This window comes from Pogoniulus pusillus, chromosome 4 (genome assembly GCF_015220805.1).
Source record: "Pogoniulus pusillus isolate bPogPus1 chromosome 4, bPogPus1.pri, whole genome shotgun sequence".
Classification (NCBI taxonomy): domain Eukaryota; kingdom Metazoa; phylum Chordata; class Aves; order Piciformes; family Lybiidae; genus Pogoniulus; species Pogoniulus pusillus.
This window is the reverse complement of record NC_087267.1, coordinates 2,562,726-2,581,377: the sequence shown is the minus strand read 5'-3', so window position 1 is coordinate 2,581,377 and position 18,652 is coordinate 2,562,726. Positions and strand designations below refer to the sequence as shown.

General features: G+C 44.2%; 1 protein-coding gene across 9 annotated transcripts in view; it reads left to right on the top strand.

Moving 5' to 3' along the window:
• NAV3 (neuron navigator 3) overlaps positions 1-18,652 on the top strand; it is a 505,349-nt gene that overhangs the window by 348,669 nt on the left and 138,028 nt on the right. For 8 of the 9 annotated variants that reach the window (XM_064141974.1, XM_064141975.1, XM_064141976.1 and 5 more), the window contains exons 7-8: positions 2,642-2,710; positions 5,396-5,535. In XM_064141974.1, the coding sequence (XP_063998044.1) occupies positions 2,642-2,710; positions 5,396-5,535 (209 nt within the window). The remainder of the gene's footprint in view (positions 1-2,641; positions 2,711-5,395; positions 5,536-18,652) is intronic. The other variant, XM_064141978.1, reaches the window with a different exon arrangement.

Here is an 18,652-nt window from a genome sequence, read left to right as displayed (position 1 = left end):
GAGGAAGTTGTTGCCAGAGAGAGTGACTGGCATTGGAATGGGCTGCCCAGGGAGGTGGTGGAGTTGCTGTCCCTGGAGGTCTTCAAGCAAAGATTGGATGAGGCACTTAGTGCCATAGTCTAGTTGACTGGACAGGGCTGGGTGCTAGGTTGGGCTGGCTGATTGGAGGTCTCATCCAACCTGGTTGATTCTGTGAACTTGGCTGCATCACTGGGATTAAGCTATTTGGTGTTTGAGCTACTTTGATGTTGTGTTGCTTGAGCTAGAAGAGCTATGATATGCTAGGGTAAGGCATTTGCTAGGTCTTCAGCCTTTTCAGCATCTTATTCACCCTGTTTTTCCAGCTCTCTGTCTGTGTTAATTGTACCATGCATCACTCAACTTTTAGAGTGTGACTGCGCTAAGGTTTTGTTTGGCACATCATTTTTCTCACAAGCTTCTTTAGTCAAGGCAGAAAACCAGCTGACCATTTGAAATATGTTGGCAAAACTGAGTAGAAGACCTTACCAAAAGGTACACTGTCGTGCCAGGCACAGATGTGGAAACTTAACCCAACACCTTAGGCCACATTTGCACTGTACGTCCAGACGTTAGTAAGAAAGCAAGCTGTAAGTGAAATATAATGCAATAAACTAATGACTGGCCAGATCTGAAATACAGGAACTGTATCAGTTGAGATGGTATTGTAGCATACTGCAACTCCCACAGAATTCATGGTCATAGAAATGAGGACTTTGCCAGTGTTACTGTAAAGGTCTATCTTGAGAATTGAATTCTGCATTCGTAAATTGAACAATTTCTTTTTGTCCTCTTGGGACTGAATTACTCTTCTTTTTTATGCATACTCATTCAGTGCAAGCTTGCTGTTTGTAATTGGCAGGCACAGAGGCCATGCTTGACCCCCTTATTGGGGTTTAATTTGTTAAGCTAACAGCAATCACACAGCTCCTTCAGGTGCCACATTGTCCCTCGGTTTGTGTCTTTCTTTTGCCATGCTTCAGGACTGTTGTGCCAGTATGGGAAGACTTCTCCTTCTAAGACTTCTCCCATCTTCTCTATACTCAGGCTCTCTGTTTCAGTGGACTAGCAGAAATTGCTTAATACTTTTCTTGTAGAATCAGTACCACCAGGTGTTTCTTGTGAGTGCTGCTGGCCTGTAAAGCTGGCACTAGCATGCTGTGGTTTCTGCTGCTACTCAGAATGGTACTGGGAGATGCAGAACTGTAAGAGACAAAAGCAGCCTGTGACTGTAGGAGTTTCTGTTCACTCAGTTCTCCACCACTTCCTCAATAATGCAAGGAATGTGATGTTTTGGTTACATCTGGCTTAAACACACATCTATGTCCTTAAGCCATGTGGATCTCAAAGGATGCACCTGTGTACAGTAACTGAAATCATCTGGCAGGAGGCCTTACCTCAGCTGTAGCTTTGACATATTCCCTATGCCAATGTCTAAAATAATCGTGACATAGATTTGCTATTCAGTAATGGTATGTTGTTGAGTGTCAAAAGGAGCATAGAGTTTTTATCCCTGTAGCACAGCATACTTCCTTGCTATTTAGTAATGGTATGCTGTTGAGTGTCAAAAGGATCATGGAGTTTTTATCCCTGTAGCACAGCATACTTCCTTGCTATTTAGTAATGGTGTGCTGTTGAGTGTCAAAAGGAGCATGGAGTTTTTGTCCCTGTAGCACAGCATACTTCCTTGCTATTTAGTAATGGTATGTTGTTGAGTGTCAAAAGGAGCACAGAGTTTTTATCCCTGTAGCACAGCATACTTCCTTGCTATTTAGTAATGGTATGCTGTTGAGTGTCAAAAGGAGCATAGAGTTTTTGTCCCTGTAGCACAGCATACTTCCTTGCTGTTTAGTAATGGTATGTTGTTGAGTGTCAAAAGGAGCACAGAGTTTTTATCCTTGTAGCACAGAATACTGTTGCAGAAGTACTGCTTGAATTAAGAGCCAAAGGTGCATTCTCCTATGGAATTGAGCAGTGAGCCAAAGCATGTCATGGCTTTCCTAAGGAAGCCTCTGATTCATTGCCTGAGCAGTGCATCACATACATCACCTGTGATGGCACAAGAGTAAAGAAAATTGCCCTTGAATGAAAACTATAGTGGAATGCTTCTTCCATGTAGCTCTACTGTCAGGAGGGTCACCTTTCTTTAGCAGGAATTTTTCTGAGTCCACGTTGGATCTCCTATATTCCTTCCCAAATGCCGAACCATGAAGCCAGGCAGGTTATTGGAGAAATTGGTAGCTCTGTAGTGGTACTTAGTGCTTTCTGTGGATGAAAAAAAATTAAAAAGGCTGAAAGCTTTGAGGTACACTCTGTCAGCCAAGCTAGGCTTTAGTAATTCAGTCACTGTGCAAATGTGCCCACGTGTCTACTCCCAAGATAGTTCCTAGCAAATGAGGCGTTATAGCAATATCCATTATGTCATGATCTGTGCATTGCATCTGTCATAAAAATCTGCATGTTTGCATTATTCCTTTTTTTTTTTTACTTTTGCCAGTTAATTTGTGTTTTCTCTCCATGTTCAATTTGCATTCATTAACCCATAGTTTGCTGGTAAGTGTGTTCTTCCTATACATGGTCAAACAGATTCTTTAATTCGATTTCTCTGTTTCTTCTCATACAGTCTCACAGCCAGATATGCACCTCAGTCTAATCACAGTGGAATTGCAACCAGTCAAAAAAAGACATCTAGGTCAGTTAACTATCTCTAATTTATTGCTTGTTAGTGATACTCAAGCAAGTATATGCCCATTGATATTTTATCCTTTGGACATAAGCAGACATTTAACGATGTGTATTTGTGTTATGTGTGCAAGCTTTGCCACAATGAGCTTTGCCACTGGGAAGCCACCTATGGACTGGAAGGACCTGATTTGTACAGCATATTGGCAATATTTCTGGTTGTAATGTATCCTGCATCTTCATACCCTGCATGTCAAATACTGGATGTGGAAGATTAGTCGGTGATTTTAGTGCTCTCTGGCTCAAAACCTTACTGTAGCCATGAGTGAAAAGAGTTTGGAGGGTCCCTCCCAATTGCCAGTTGGCATTTTGCATGCATTGCAAACCCACCCGAAATGCTGAGTTCACAGAGCTGAGTGGAATAAAAGAACCACTCCCGAAGCTCCTGCTCCATGGAGAGCAGCCTGTGCACCGTCCCCACTAAGGGGATGCTTTGGTTTGGCAGCCAATTGCATAGAGCTGTGTGTGGGAGCTGACCTGTCTCAGATTTCATCAGTGCTTTTAGTTTATCATTTCTATGAGCACTAAAATCTACAAGCCAGACTGCAGAAGAAAGAAACTGAGATCTAAAGCTTACTCTTGTTTCTAGCTTTTTAAATATATTATTATGTTTTGGTTTTTTTTAGGGGGGGATAATTAATGTGTTCATTAATTATATCTTTGCTGTACAGTTCATTGGTGAGAACAATGAACTCTAAGTGGCATAACCTACCCCAAGGATTGTATTTTGCAGTGTAGCACACTATCTCGATTCGAGTTGCTGATGATAGCTTGGAATGAGCTATACCACAGTCCAGTTGCTTTGCACCTGCATTTATAGGTCTTCAGTTTTCCTTATTGCTGACGCTCCTGTCTTGTCCACATTCAACATGTCAGAGTTAACAGTCTTATTGTCTAACACTTTAAATCTGTGGCAGTGTTTCCGAAGCCTGTTCAGAGGTATGTGACTTTGTCCCTTATTTGTTATCCTCCTCTTTGCATTTCCTTAGCTGCTTAACACGATTCTTCAAGAGCAATTTAAAACCTGAATTCAATTTAAAAAGGCAGCAAATGAGGTAAACTGGAAAGTGTGTAGAGCAAATGACCTCATGGATTGTGTGCTTACTGTGGCAAGCTGTCAAATGCTGGCCTGCAGAATCTCTCTTAGGTTTTAAGGGGACAGATGAGTTCCCAGTGTTGCACATGCCTTCTCGTTGCTGTTTTCATTACCTTTGACAAACAATCTCAGGACCTGTCAAATTAGGGCAATGAGAAGGAGCAAATGGATTTTTAAGTTGGTTTTAGTGCATTCTTCAGGGAACAGAAGATGACTTGAATTCATGGGTCATAGTAAAGGTTAGCACGCGTGCAGCTGCAGAGCAGAGGCAGTCTGGTCAGGGCTCGGCACAGAGGCTAGCAGGGCAGGCTGGCGGCCAGCATGAGCCATAAAAATAACGAATGGATTGTCTCTCTGAGGCTTAAATTGATAAAGGAAGAGAACATGGAGCTGTTTACATATGTTCTCTAATAAAAAGAAAGTGATTTGAACAATGCTGTTACACCAATAGATTACACACAAGCAAAAAAAGCAGAAGGTTTAGAAGAAACGTAGCATTTTGTAGTTCTGCATAACAGGATTTCTTTCTCCCTTCTGGTGCTACTCTTTCCTGACCTAGTGAAGCCAAGAGAATTCACTAACTCTGATATAATTTGGACTGCAACTATTAAAATCATCATGTCATTCCAATAAATGAGAAACAGAAGTTATTTGCCTATGGCAAAAGCCTCTTGCTGATTCCAGTATCTCGTTTTGTCTGTAAGATCAGAACACTGGGAAAGAGTAGGAGTGCTCACAGAGGTGTTGCAGAAAATTTGAAGTCAGCATGTGAAGAATCTAACATTAGAGAACAGATTCAGAGAGGAAAAAATGGGGGGGGGGGGGGGGAAGAGGTTCAGGCTTACAGATGTCAGGGACAACAGGCTTATGGGTTTTTTTCCTAACTATAGCCTCCCAAAGAGGTTCAGATGGTGGCAGCAAATACTAACAAATGAACTGTATAGTCTAAATTATATGCTTCTATCTGAAACGTGTTACATGCATCTGTAGCACTTAGCAAAAAGATGTATTGTCAGTATTTTTCATTTAAACTACAAGGTGGAAGGGCTTTAGCCAACAGCCCTCTGAAAAATATCCAAGGAAGATAACTAAAAGCCCAGCCTGTATGCTAAACACAGCTGTGAAACATTTGCTAGAGCAGGAGAGAAGGAATACTTCTCAGCTATGTGGTGTTGTGCTTTCTAGTCAGAGTCTGTAACATTTTCTTTTCAAAAGGAAAAGATCTAAATAAGAGTTGGAATTACACTTCAAGGATTTGTTAGGGGGAATCTGTTCTAGCAATGTTAATGGCAAATGCAAAGCATCTTCTTATGTGTCTTGTGACTCTAGAAAGCATCTTTCCCCCTTCTGTGTGCCTAAGGGTAAGCCTTTACTTCCATTTGTGGAGTCTAACTAATTTAAGTCCTCCTGTTCATTGTTGCTTATCTGAGGTCAGTGCTTTCAGTTAGTGGCTTTAAAACCTGGTCTAATATTTGCATACTGCCTCCTCTCTATGTTGCTTTCCATAACATTTATTGATTTCTGATTACACCATTCCAGGCTTCCAGGACCCTCAAGGGTGCCAGCTGCAGGCAGCAGTACCAAAGTCCAGGGAGCTTCTAATTTAAATCGGAGAAGCCAGAGCTTTAACAGCATTGACAAAAACAAGCCTCCACAGTATGCAAATGGAAATGAGAAAGGTAAGTGGCTGAGGCTGCTAAGCTTACTTTATGTAACACACGAGAGCCTAAAAGAAAATCACCAAAAGAACCTGTCCACAAGGTTAAAGAAGTGTAATATTTAAACTTGGTAAGGAAAAACGATGAAGACAGGGCTCTGAACTAGGACTTGTGGTTGAGTGCTGATCAAAGTGCAGAACTGGAAGCATTCAATACATTGTACTTTATACTACTTTGATGGAAATATCACTGGATGATTTTTCTGAAGTGAAGACTAATCTATATGAATGTCTGTGATCTTGATCCATATTCGAGTCTACTTCTACCCAAAGGAAGACTGCAATAACTTTGGGGAGCTTTGCATCTTTCACAGGAGCTCAGAATCACAGGTTAGGTGCTGGAAGGGATCTCCAAAGCTCATCCAATTCAACCTAGATCATCCAATCCTTCTAGAGCAGGATCAGCTTTACCAGATCACACAGGAATGTTTCCAGGCAGGTTTTGAATATCTCCAGGGAGGGAGACTCCACAACCCCCTGGGCAACCTGTTCCAGTGCGCTGTCACCCTCACAGTGAAAGCACTGTTCCTCGTGTCTACATCTTTGCCTGTTACAGAGATGAGTCAGAATATTATATTTGCATCAGAATACTGTATGCATCTTTTCCTTCAAAGCCTTACCTCGTGTGCCTATGAATCTGAACAGAGGATTGGAAATGAAGTCAAATGGAATTGCATTTTGCAGGGGTTTGAACTCAGTGTTCATGTTTTACCCCCTTTAAATACAAATTGCTGTTGTGGAAGCAATCTGAGTTCTCTCAGTCCTTCCATTTCTCCCACCCTGACAGAGTTTTTCTGGATGTGATAGTTTGGGGGTTACCCCGCCCCCCCCACACTTTTGTCTTTGCCCCAGCTAACTCAGAGGGACCCTGGGAATATAGATGAAGCAATTTATTTACAGCTAGCAGAATTTACAAGCAGCTATTTACAATATATACAGTTATATACAATTATATACAGAAATATACAAAGGATAAACAATACAAAAGCACAGCTCCCCTCCCAGAAACCTGAGTCCCCAGGAGGGGCTCTCAAACCACCTCAACACCTCCCCCCGGCCCTCTCAACCTTACCCCAGTTCTCAGGAAGAAAAGAGGTGCAGCCAAGAGGTTAGGGAGCAAGGTTAGTAGGAGCAGGGTTAATGAGATGTGACCAGGTCTAAGGCCAAAGCAAGAGTGAGAAACAAAATGGAGAATGTTTTCTTCTTCTTCCCAGAGTTCTCAGCGTGACTGTGAGAGAAGTAGACACAATTGTTTTTCATTTCACTGCCTGTTATCTAGTTCTGTTACCAAAACATTCTAGCTTGCTTCAAACTAGCACAATCCACCCCTTGTCTACTTTGCTCAAAGTATCGCTGAGAATTTTCCAATCTAATCTAAACCAATATTTACACTAAAATAATATATATACAAGTTCAGTTCACACTTCAATCAGATGTAGGTGATTCAAAAGCTCAGAACAGGGACTTCCAGGTGATGTTGGGTTCGTGCTCACGTACTGTAGATTCTATCGTAGATTCTCTCAGTGTTGGGCGCCGATGTTACCTAGAATAGAAAACTCCTAACAGCTTGAATTTAAACTCTTTCAGCTAAAGTTAAATTTCTCTGTGGAATACACTGGATTTCACCATTCTCCTGCATTACCCAGTATGTATGACCAGGACCTTCAGCAGAAACCACCCCTCGGACAGGTTTCCCTTCGCCCGAAGGAGAAAATACCCAAACAGTTTTCCCTAACAGATTCTTTTCACGTACAACAGGAACTTTATCACCGTCTACTGTTTGGACCAAATCTGATTGTGCAGGTCCTGCTCTGTTTACTGAACCTCTACTATTTACCAACCAAGTAGCTTGTGCTAAATGTTTGTCCCAGTTTTTCAGAGTTCCACCCCCCATGGCTTTTAGGGTGGTTTTCAGCAAACCATTGTAGCGCTCAATCTTCCCTGAAGCTGGTGCATAGTAGGGTATGTGATAGATCCATTCAATACCATGCTCTTTGGCCCAGTTTTTCACAAGATTGTTCTTGAAATGAGTACCATTGTCTGACTCAATTCTTTCTGGAGTTCCATGTCTCCACAAGATTTGTCTCTCCAAACCAACAATGGTGTTACGTGCAGTAGCATGTGGAACTGGATAGGTTTCCAACCATCCAGTGCTGGCTTCTACCATTGTTAGCACATACTGCTTGCCAGAACGAGATCGAGGTAAAGTGATGTAGTCAATCTGCCAGGCTTCACCATACTTGTACTTTGACCATCTATCACCATACCATAAGGGCTTAATTCGCTTAGCCTGCTTAATAGCAGCACAAATGTCACAGTCATAGATGACTTGGGTGATAGCATCCATGGACAAGTCAATTGACCTATCACGAGCCCATCGGTATGTTCCATCTCTGCCTTGATGTCCAGATGAGTCATGGGCCCACCGAGCTAAGAACAGTTCACCTCGGTGTTTCCAATCAAGGTCAATGTCAAGTTCAGAGTTGGTATCAGCTTGAGCAATCTTAGCAGCTTGATCTGCCTTCTGGTTATGTTGATGTTCCTCAGTGGCTCTGCTCTTAGGCATGTGTGCATCTACGTGCCGCACCTTCACTGGAGTTTTCTCCAGCCGTGCATCAATGTCCTGCCATAGATCAGCACACCAAATAGGCTTTCCTTTCCTCTGCCAACCATTCTTCTTCCCGTCCTTTAGCCAACCCCATAGAGCATTGGCTACCATCCACGAGTCGGTGTAGAGGTAAAGGATAGGCCAATTCTCACGTTCAGCCACATCAAGAGCAAGTTGAACAGCTTTTACCTCAGCGAACTGACTGGATTCTCCTTCGCCATCTTTCGTTTCGGTAACTCTCCTGGTTGGACTCCAAACCGCTGACTTCCATCTTCGCTTGTTCCCAACAAGACGACAGGAACCGTCTGTGAACAAAGCATAGTTCTTTTCCTGATCAGAGAGATCACCATAGGGAGGAGCTTCCTCAGCACGAGATATTTTCTCCTCTGGAGGTTTGGAACAGTCTGTGCCTTCCGGCCAGTTGGTGATCACCTCCACCAGACCAGGTCGGTCAAGATTACCCATTCGTGCTCGTTGGGTTATCAAAGCCATCCATTTAGACCAGGTTGCATCTGTGGCATGATGTGGTGATGAACCTTTGCCCTTGAACATCCAATTAAGAACTGGCAGTCTAGGAGCTAAAAGCAACTGTGACTCAGTTCCAATCACTTCAGAAGCTGCTTTCACTCCCTCATAGGCTGCTAGGATCTCTTTCTCAGTTGCAGTGTAATTTGTCTCTGAATCTCTGTAACAACGTCCCCAGAAACCAAGTGGACGACCACGTGTCTCATTTGGAGCTCTCTGCCAAAGACTCCAAGTTGGACCATTGTCACTGGCAGCCGTGTACAGAATGTTTTTAATGTCTGGACCAGATCTCACAGGTCCCAAGCCCACTGCATGGACTACTTCTCGTTTGATCTGATCAAAGGCTGCTTGTTGTTCAGGTCCCCACTCGAAATTGTTTCTCTTACGAGTCACATCATGCAGAGGTTTGACAATCTGACTGAAACCAGGAATGTGTAGTCTCCAAAATCCCACCACACCAAGGAAAGAAAGTGTGTCCTTCTTACTGGTGGGAACTGCCATGGTAGAGACTTTGTTAATCACATCCTGAGGAATGTAACGGCGACCATCCTGCCACCGCACTCCCAGAAACTGAATTTCTCTGGCAGGTCCTTTGACCTTGTCTCTCTTAATGGCAAAACCTGCTTGCAACAGAATGTCAATGATTTTGTTACCTTTCTCGAAGACTTCCTTAGCAGTTTGGCCCCACACAATGATGTCGTCGATGTACTGGATGTGCTCTGGAGCTTTACCTTTCTCCAGTGCATTGTGGATGACTGAGTGACAGATGGTTGAGCTGTGTTTCCACCCCTGAGGCAAACGGTTGAACTGGTACTGGATTCCTCTCCAGGTGAATGCAAACTGAGGCCTGCACTCCTTTGCTATGGGAATAGAGAAGAAAGCATTAGCAATGTCTATGGTTGCATACCATTTAGCCTCCTTCGATTCCAGCTCGTACTGGAGTTCCAGCATGTCTGGCACAGCTGCGCTCATGGGTGGTGTCACCTCGTTGAGGGCACGAAAGTCAACTGTCAGTCTCCAGTCGCCCGTAGGTTTACGCACAGGCCAGATGGGACTGTTGAAAGGTGAATGAGCTTTCTCAATGACAGCCTGACTCTCCAATTGACGAATCAGCTGATGAATGGGCAACAAAGAGTCACGGTTAGTTCTGTACTGCCTATGATGAACAGTTTGAGTTGCAATTGGCACTTCCAGGTCCTCTATGTCATGATGTCCCACAACTGCAGATTCATCAGAAAGTTCAGGTCTAACAGACAATTTCAATTTATCATCCTCAATCTCTACAGATGCTATTCCAAAAGCCCATTTATGACCCTTAGGATCTTTGAAACAACCTTGTCTCAAAAAGTCAATTCCCAGAATGCAAGGCGCATCAGGACCAGTTACAATAGTATGTGTCTTCCACTCTTTACCAGTTAAACTGATCTCAGCCTTTACCTTAGTTAACTCTTGAGATCCACCAGTGATTCCAAAAATAGAAATGGACTCTGTCCCTTTGCAATTAGATGGCAATAAAGTACACTGAGCACCTGTGTCAACCAAAGCCCTGTATTTCCGAACTCTTGAACTGCCAGGCCACCTAATGAATACATTCCAATAGATTCGGTTTTCTCCACTATCCCTTTCCTCCTCCTGGCTGGAGGCAGGGCACCCCTAATGCTGAACATGGCATGTGGGGTGTACACAATGATTGGTGTTGTTGTGAGAGGAACTGCAACTGTTGGAACAATTGCAGTTGCTCTCGGGAGCTGAAGAAGTGACAGCTACCTTTCGGGCATTACTGCCTCTGTTTCTGCCACTCTGCAGATCCCTGACTCTCTTTGAAAGAGCTGAAGTAGGTTTACCATCCCACTTGTTCATGTTCTCCCCGTATGTGTCACGCAGAAGTATCCACAGTGACGCACGTGATTGCTGCTGTCTGGGTGGAATTTGTCTCCTCCTGGGCTGGAATTGCCTTGCAGGAGGTGGGCGTCTGTTCCTGACTGCAGAAACATGCACCCATTCAGATGATGCAGGAATGGTATCTTTTACCAGATTTTTGAGATCCTCCTTCAGTTCTTTCATAGTATCTTTAATCTCTGTAGTCATAGTTTTTATGGCACAGATTAGACCAGAATGTGACAAGCTGTCCTCTATCTGCCTGAGCTGGTCAGTGAATTCACCAACAGTGAAAGACCTTCCATTATCACTCCTTGCTAGAAATTTACTGGCCAAGATGTTAGCATAGGATGAAGGAGCAAGCTTAATCAGCTTCTTCATGAGACCTGTTCCCAAAGGAATATCATCAGGCTCATGAGTGCCATGATCTCCATAAAGCACTTCCTTTACAGCAAACTCCTTCAGAAGCTTAATTCCCTGCTCAACAGTGTTCCACTTCTTGGCAGCCCATGGCAAATCATCTCGGGAAGGATATCTCATAGCCACAGCCAACAGAAGGCGTGTCCACAAGCTAACCCTACCAAGAGGACTTGCCAGGTGTTTGTCCACTCCACTCTCCTTAGTGAGTGGTCCCAGCTGCTTGGCAGACTTGTCTCCTACCTGCAGAGCATTAGCACCAATGCCACGGCATCTCACTAGCCAGCTTAGGATTGGCTCACCTGATTCCCTTGTGTATTCCTTCCTAACTTCCCTGACCTCTCTGAGTGGATCCTTGGAGCCTTGGATGTCATCTTCCTCCTCCTCCTCCTGTTGTTCTGGTGGTGCCGGGCCTAACACAATCTTCCTCATAGCATTCCTAAACTCATTGGAACCATCCTCTCTCCTGGCAGCTAACCTCACAGCACTCCTCTCACTTGAGTATTGTTGTCTCAGCACATCTACAAGGTCTCGCAGACTAACTGCCTCCTCTTCCTCTTCTTGCTGCTGATCACCAGAGGTCCCCTGTCTTACATCCTCCTGCGAACCACTCTTTGTCTTAGCTTTTGCCTTAGCAGGTGCCAGAAGGGCCTGAGCAGCAACAGACTTGGATGTGTCTGCTGGAGGATTTGAATCCTTAGGAGTCTGACTTGGAGGGTTTGAATCCTTAGGGGTCTGACCTGGAGCATTTGAATTATTGGAGGTCTGACTTGGAGCATTTGTATCCTTAGGGGTCTGACCTGGAGCTTGTGAGTTCAAATCTGTCTTGCTTTTAACAGGAGGATTTTGGTTCTGGTCTGCTGGCTGGGGGTTCGAATTGGCTGAGCTGGTGTCATTAGGATTTGGACTGACTGGGCTAGCGTTACCAGCACTAGTAGTATTATTAACATTAGTGGGATTGTTTGCCTGTCCTCCTGGGATGCCTGCCAACCCTGAGGTGTTATCATTTTTGCTAGGGACATTCTGATTTTGGGTGCCTGCCTGTGCTCCTGAGGCTCCTGCTGAACTCTGCGGCCTGTTTTGGTTATCCTTATCATTGTTTACGTTAGTGGCGGGAACGCTGGCTGTGTTCCCAGCACTCGGAGAAGGAGGGGCAGAGGCTGGCAAGGGGGAAGCCGATAACTGTGTTCCCTTGTTTTGCTGTGAAAGAGACTGCTTCTGAGACACAGAATTTTTCCTAACTCTTACAGAAGCTGGTTTTGAATTTTTCACAAATAATGCCAAAATTAATATGAATATTAAAATCATAAGAGCCAGATTACTGCAGACCAAACCCGTGACAATCTCTTTTCTGTAAAAATCCTTGCATGGACTTGACATTTCAGTTTGGGGCTGGATGACCCTCATGAGAGCAGTAGATAAAGCAGCATTTTGACTGATCGTCACATTATTGACAAAAACTCTTGTAATATCACTAGTAATATTCTCAGTGACACTAAAACCAGCATAACCAAGAATGAAATCACCCCAGCTCCAGAACATGTTTGAAAGCTTAACTTTAGCCTTCTTAAAAACTACATGAAGCAAGAAATAACCAATTTGATCTTTGATCCAGTTGTACACAAAAAACCAGAAAACAGGCCACACAGCAATCCCCACCAAGTACAATAGCTGCTTGATTAGCTTCATCTTAATTCCCAGAGCTAATTTCCACTCACTGAAATATCTAGCCCCACGTTGGGTGCCAATTAAAAAATGTGATAGTTTGGGGGTTACCCCGCCCCCCCACACTTTTGTCTTTGCCCCAGCTAACTCAGACGGACCCTGGGAATATAGATGAAGCAATTTATTTACAGCTAGCAGAATTTACAAGCAGCTATTTACAATATATACAGTTATATACAATTATATACAGAAATATACAAAGGATAAACAATACAAAAGCACAGCTCCCCTCCCAGAAACCTGAGTCCCCAGGAGGGGCTCTCAAACCACCTCAACACCTCCCCCCGGCCCTCTCAACCTTACCCCAGTTCTCAGGAAGAAAAGAGGTGCAGCCAAGAGGTTAGGGAGCAAGGTTAGTAGGAGCAGGGTTAATGAGATGTGACCAGGTCTAAGGCCAAAGCAAGAGTGAGAAACAAAATGGAGAATGTTTTCTTCTTCTTCCCAGAGTTCTCAGCGTGACTGTGAGAGAAGTAGACACAATTGTTTTTCATTTCACTGCCTGTTATCTAGTTCTGTTACCAAAACATTCTAGCTTGCTTCAAACTAGCACACTGGAAAATGTGCCTCTTGAGGCTTTATCTCAGAAAGAATACTGAAAAAACCCTGAGCTTCCTGAGTTGTATAACTAACCCAGCCCCTTCCCCCTTCGTTCTCCCTCTGTGTAATGAGCAACATTTTCTTCATATCTTTGGGTTAGAGTACAGTTGAAAACGATACAATATACATAGTACCAGTGTGCATCCTTGGGGTCTGTGGGAGGAACAAGTATGCAGTGAATGTTCTTCATCCAAGCAACAGGCAGCTATCCAGGCGTTTTTTGTGCAGTTCTGAACAACACACTTTGCCCCTAGCTGTATCTGAAGATACACAACCATCTTCTCAATAGGGATTTCTTTATTCTTGCTATCAGGCTTGGATGCTTTGGATAGTTCTGTAGCCGGATTTAGTTTGCCAAGGTTTTGTTTATGGCAAGACATCCTGGCTAAAAGTAGACAGGTCGGAGTGAAAACTGCTCTTGGTTCACAACCAGGATAGTGAAGGTATGAAGCAGGAGATGTGGCTGCCTGAGAGGAGGTAAGTACAGCAGTTGAGGTTTTAGAATCGCTTCATAATGTCGGCGTAAGTTTGCTGTTGAAAAACATGAGAGTGAAATGACTCGAGGTGAGATGCTTGTAGATGTTCATCTTTATAGCTTGAAAACTGCATTTGGGCTGCTAGGGTTTGCATTGCATTGCAGATTTAGGTGGCTGTTTGCATGAAGGATTTCTTGACTTCTCCATTTCTTCATAGAAGAGGGTGAGAATCCTGATGAGATTTTCAGTGGAATCATCATATAAAGGAGGATAAGAAATGGCTTTTCTGTGTCTAATCATTAAATTCATCTTGCAGGGTATAGCAAATGTAATGCTGCATAACTACAGAGTGCTATATTGGAGATGCTTCTGTCTACTCTTTTTGCTTTCTTGCAAAACAGAGGCACAGATGGAAGAGCACTGATTTTTATGCAAGAATAGAAACCAAACACGAGGTTATTTTGAAGTATTTGTTATAGAAAGTAACTACTATGAATGCCAGGACAGTGAAGCAGTATTAATTGCAATACTCTGGAAGAGTACATGAGAAGTTACATGTGAATTCTACTCCTTTGCCTAAAGAGAAGAGCAACTGCTCCATGCTATCTTAAAACTGATTATTACAGTGGCTGGGCTCTTAATATTACAGTGAACATTCCAAGCAGTCTTTGCATTATTTTTTTACATGTATTTGAGACTGTCCTGTGACCTGAATTTTCAAAGAAGTTGCTCAGAAGCAAACTTCAACCCTCACAATAATGACAAACACCTCTTGAAAACAAAGAAAGAAAGAGACAAAGTAACTTAATGCAGGCCACACATTTTAATTTGTGAGGTATAGGTAATAAAGCAAACAGCTTTGGTGGTAGAAAAGGTGCTTTGTGCTAGGTATATTGCTGTCTGCAACTACCTGAAGAGAGGTTGTAGCCAGGTGGGTGTTGGTCTCTTCTCCTGGGCAACCAGCAACAGAAAAAGGAGACACAGTCTCAAGTTGTGCTGGGGGAGGTATAAGCTAGAGGAAATTCTTCCCAGAGAGAGTGATTTACCATTGGAATGGGCTGCCCAGGGAGGTGGTGGAGTTGCTGTCCCTGGAGGTGTTCAAGCAAAGCCTGGATGAGGCACTTAGTGCCATGCTCTAGTTGCTTGGATAGGGCTGGGTGCTAGGTTGGACTGGATGGGCTTGGAGTTATCTTCCAACCTGCTTGATTCTATGATTAGAGGTTTGGATCTCCATACCTCTTCAAAGACAGACCATTTTTGGTCCATTTTTCTCTGCTCTATGCAGTCCTGTATGTGCTGTAAGAGACCTCAGAAAAGATAGGCAGCATATCAATTTCCAAAAGTCAGTTATACCTAGTGTGGTAATCTTGTCCCATGCCCCTGACATGGGCAGGGAAGCTTCCTGCTAGACAAAGTTGCTCAAGGCTATGTCCAACCTGGCTTTGCATGCATTCAAGGCCGGAGCCTCCACAGCTTCTCTAGATAACTTGTTACAGTGCATCACCACCCTCATGGTGAAGAATTTCTTCCTAATGTCTAATCTAGCTTCTTCCAGTTTGAAGCCATTAGACATCATCCTGTCACTACATGCCTCTCTAAAAGGTCACTCCCCAGCTATCCTGTAGGCCCTCTTCAAATACTAGAAAGCTGTTACAAGATCTCCCTGGAGCCTTCTCCTTTCCACGCAGAACAAGCCCAATTCTCTCAGCTTGTCTTTATGACCAGCCCTATGGTCATCTTCACTGCCCTCCTCTGGACCCAATCCAGCAATTCAGTGTCCCTCTTTTGGACACTGCAGAGGTGGATGCATTACTCAGTGTGGGGTTTCAGGAGTCACGGAGTAGAGGAAGAGAATCACTTCCCTTACTCTACTGGCAGTGATTGCTTTGATGCAGCCCAAGATAAGGTTAACTTTCTGGGCTGCAAGGACACATTGCTGGCTCATGCTGAGCTTCTCATTTAGTATTTCTTGGTTCTGCATGTCATGAATGTTAGCTCCTTTACTTAGGAAGTAGTTCACAGAGTGAGAAGCCTAAGGCACCTTTAGCCTTTATTGAGCACAGCCTGTATTTTACCCACAGAGTCAACCCATTACTGACACAGAGCTGCAGTTAAGTCATAAGCACAGAATGCACCTGAAAAATAAACACAGCATTAGCTGAAACTGATCTGTGCATGAGCTGGATGGTTGTTGGGGTTGGTTGGCTTGTTTGTTTTCTGAACTTTGCAGCTTAGGGCTGAGTTTCACCAAACACATTTGCTTTTCAGGTCACCTCCCATCTGTCTGTTTCTGAGAATAATATAGGGGTTAAAATAAAGCTATGCAATTAAAACTATTTGTGTAAGGCAATAGTTGACATTGCAGGACACTTTGATTCCAGCAAAGAAATAATGTTCTCATTCAAGTCAAATTTTAAAAGCAAATAGTTCCACTTTAGAGCTTTGGAACACTGCTTCTAACCACTGATAAGGGTCTCTATGTCATAGAGGTGAGTTGACTGGGGCTTTTTTCCTGAGAAATGCTGCCCTGGGACTCCACTGCCTGATGATGCAAAGCTGCTGTTCACCCATGGCCCGTATCAATGGCTACTGATAGCTAATGTGTTTGCATTTCTTCTAGTGACAGTGCTTTGCAGTTATCCCTGGTCATGTGCCCTTCCTGTGCTGATAAGGTAGCTGCTTTCTCACAGACAGCAAGAAAGGCACAGTTCAATAAACTGAATTCTTTTAGTCTCACCAGATAGAGCTCTTGGTGCGTCCTTGTGGCTTTTCTACTGCCCTTTTGTATTGAGAGTGGCTAAACTGAGATACTCTAGGTTAATGAGTACTTAGAGCATGAGAACCTATCTGTGCTGGAGTGAGGGAGTCATTGTCACAGAGCTCCTGCCATCTTCAGCAGCACGGAACACAGCAAAGGTCACAGGCGAGAAGACAGAGGAGGTCAATTAGACCAATGGACCAACATTGATGGGATGAGCTTCAACAAGGCCAAATGCCAGCTCCTGCACTTGGGTCACAACGACCCCAAGCAATGCTACAGGCTCGGGACAGTGTGGCTGGAGAGCTGCTGGCAGAAAGGGATCTTGGAGTTGTAACAGATAGGAGCTGAATAGAAGCCAGCAGTGTGCCCAGGTGGCCAAGAAGGCCAGTGGCATCCTGGCTTGGATTAAAAATGCTGTGGCCAGCAGGAGCAGGGAGGTGATTGTCCCTTTGGACTCGGCTTTGGTGAGGCCACACCTTGAATGCTGTGGTTAGTTTTTGGCACCGCAATACAGGAGAGATGTGGAGGTGCTGGAGTGAGTCCAGAGGAGGGCAACACAGCTGGGGAAGGGGCTGGAGAATAAATCTGATGAGGAGCAACTGAGGGAGCTGGAAATGGGTAGTCTGAAAGAGAGGAGGCTGAGGGGAGACTTCATTGCTGTCTACAACTACCTGAAGGAACATTGTGCAGAGGCTGCTGCTGGGCTCTGCTCACAGGGAACTGGGGACAGAACAAGGGGGAATGGCCTCAAGCTGAGGCTGGGGAGGTTTAGATTGGGCATTAGGATAAAGTTTTTCATGGAGAGAGTGATCAGGGCCTGGAATGAGCTGCCCAGGGAGGTGGTGGAGTCACCCACCCTGGATGTCTTTAAGGGTCATTTGGATGTGGTGTTTAGGAATATGGTTTGAAGTGAATCTTGTAGGGTAAGGTTATAGGTTGGACTTGGTGATCTTGAGGGGCTTTGTCAACCTGCATGTTTCTGTGATTATATAACAGGCTGAGGTTTAACCTAGCACCTGTCCTTTATTTATGTCACAGCTTATGAGACGTGGACATGCAAATGTGCTCTTGGTTTCCCATGGTCTTACTGGCTTCTGGTAGAAATTCCTCTTTTTGCACTGACCACCTGGACTTGTTGCTACTCTGCTTTTCTTAGACCAGGTCTGGCTGAGCTCTGAATCACTCAATAAGAATGCAGAGTTGTGTTCCCTGCAAACTGGATATGCATTTCAGCAATAAAGAGATTTGACCTTACACAGAAGACTCTCTTGTAAAATTTAGTTTATAGGAATGTGGAGTCCTTGTTGCAGGTCGGAATCGCTCTGTGTCAAAATAACCACAAGGTGGGGACAGATTTCATGTAATGAGCAGGTAAAGCTAAGGCTGAGTGAGCTTGCAGAAAGCCATGAATGTTGTGCTGCTTCGAGTAATGCACTGGGGCTAAAGGAAATAAATCCTTTTATTCCACATCTTTAAACATACAGATAGGCTCTTAATATTTGTTGAGAGCGTGGAACTCTCATTCCTTGTGGAAATATTAAGGATACACTTTAAATTGAAGGTTAAAGGCAAGTTAAAGTTCTCTCTAACTTTTTGCTGCTGTTCATGGTTTGTGATGTACTCAACACTGTCAGACCACACCTTGAGTACTGTGTCCAGTTCTGGGCCCCTCAATTCAAGAAGGATGTTGAGGTGCTGGAACATATCCAGAGAAGGGCAACAAAGCTGGTGAGGGGCCTGGAGCACAAACCCTATGAGGAGAGGCTGAGGGAGCTGGGGGTGTGCAGCCTGCAGAAGAGGAGGCTCAGAGGTGATCTTATTACTGTCTACAACTACCTGAAGGGGCATTGTAGCCAGGTGGGGGGTGGCCTCTTCTCCCAGGTAACCAGCAATAGAACAAGGGGACACAGCCTCAAGCTGTGCCAGAGTAGGTCTAGGCTGGATATTAGGAAGAAGTTCTTCCCAGAGAGAGTGATTGGCATTGGAATGGGCTGCCCAGGGAGGTGGTGGAGGCACCGTCCCTGGGAGTCTTCAGTAAAAGCCTGGATGAGGCACTTGGTGCCATGGTCTGGTTGATTGGCTAGGGCTGGGT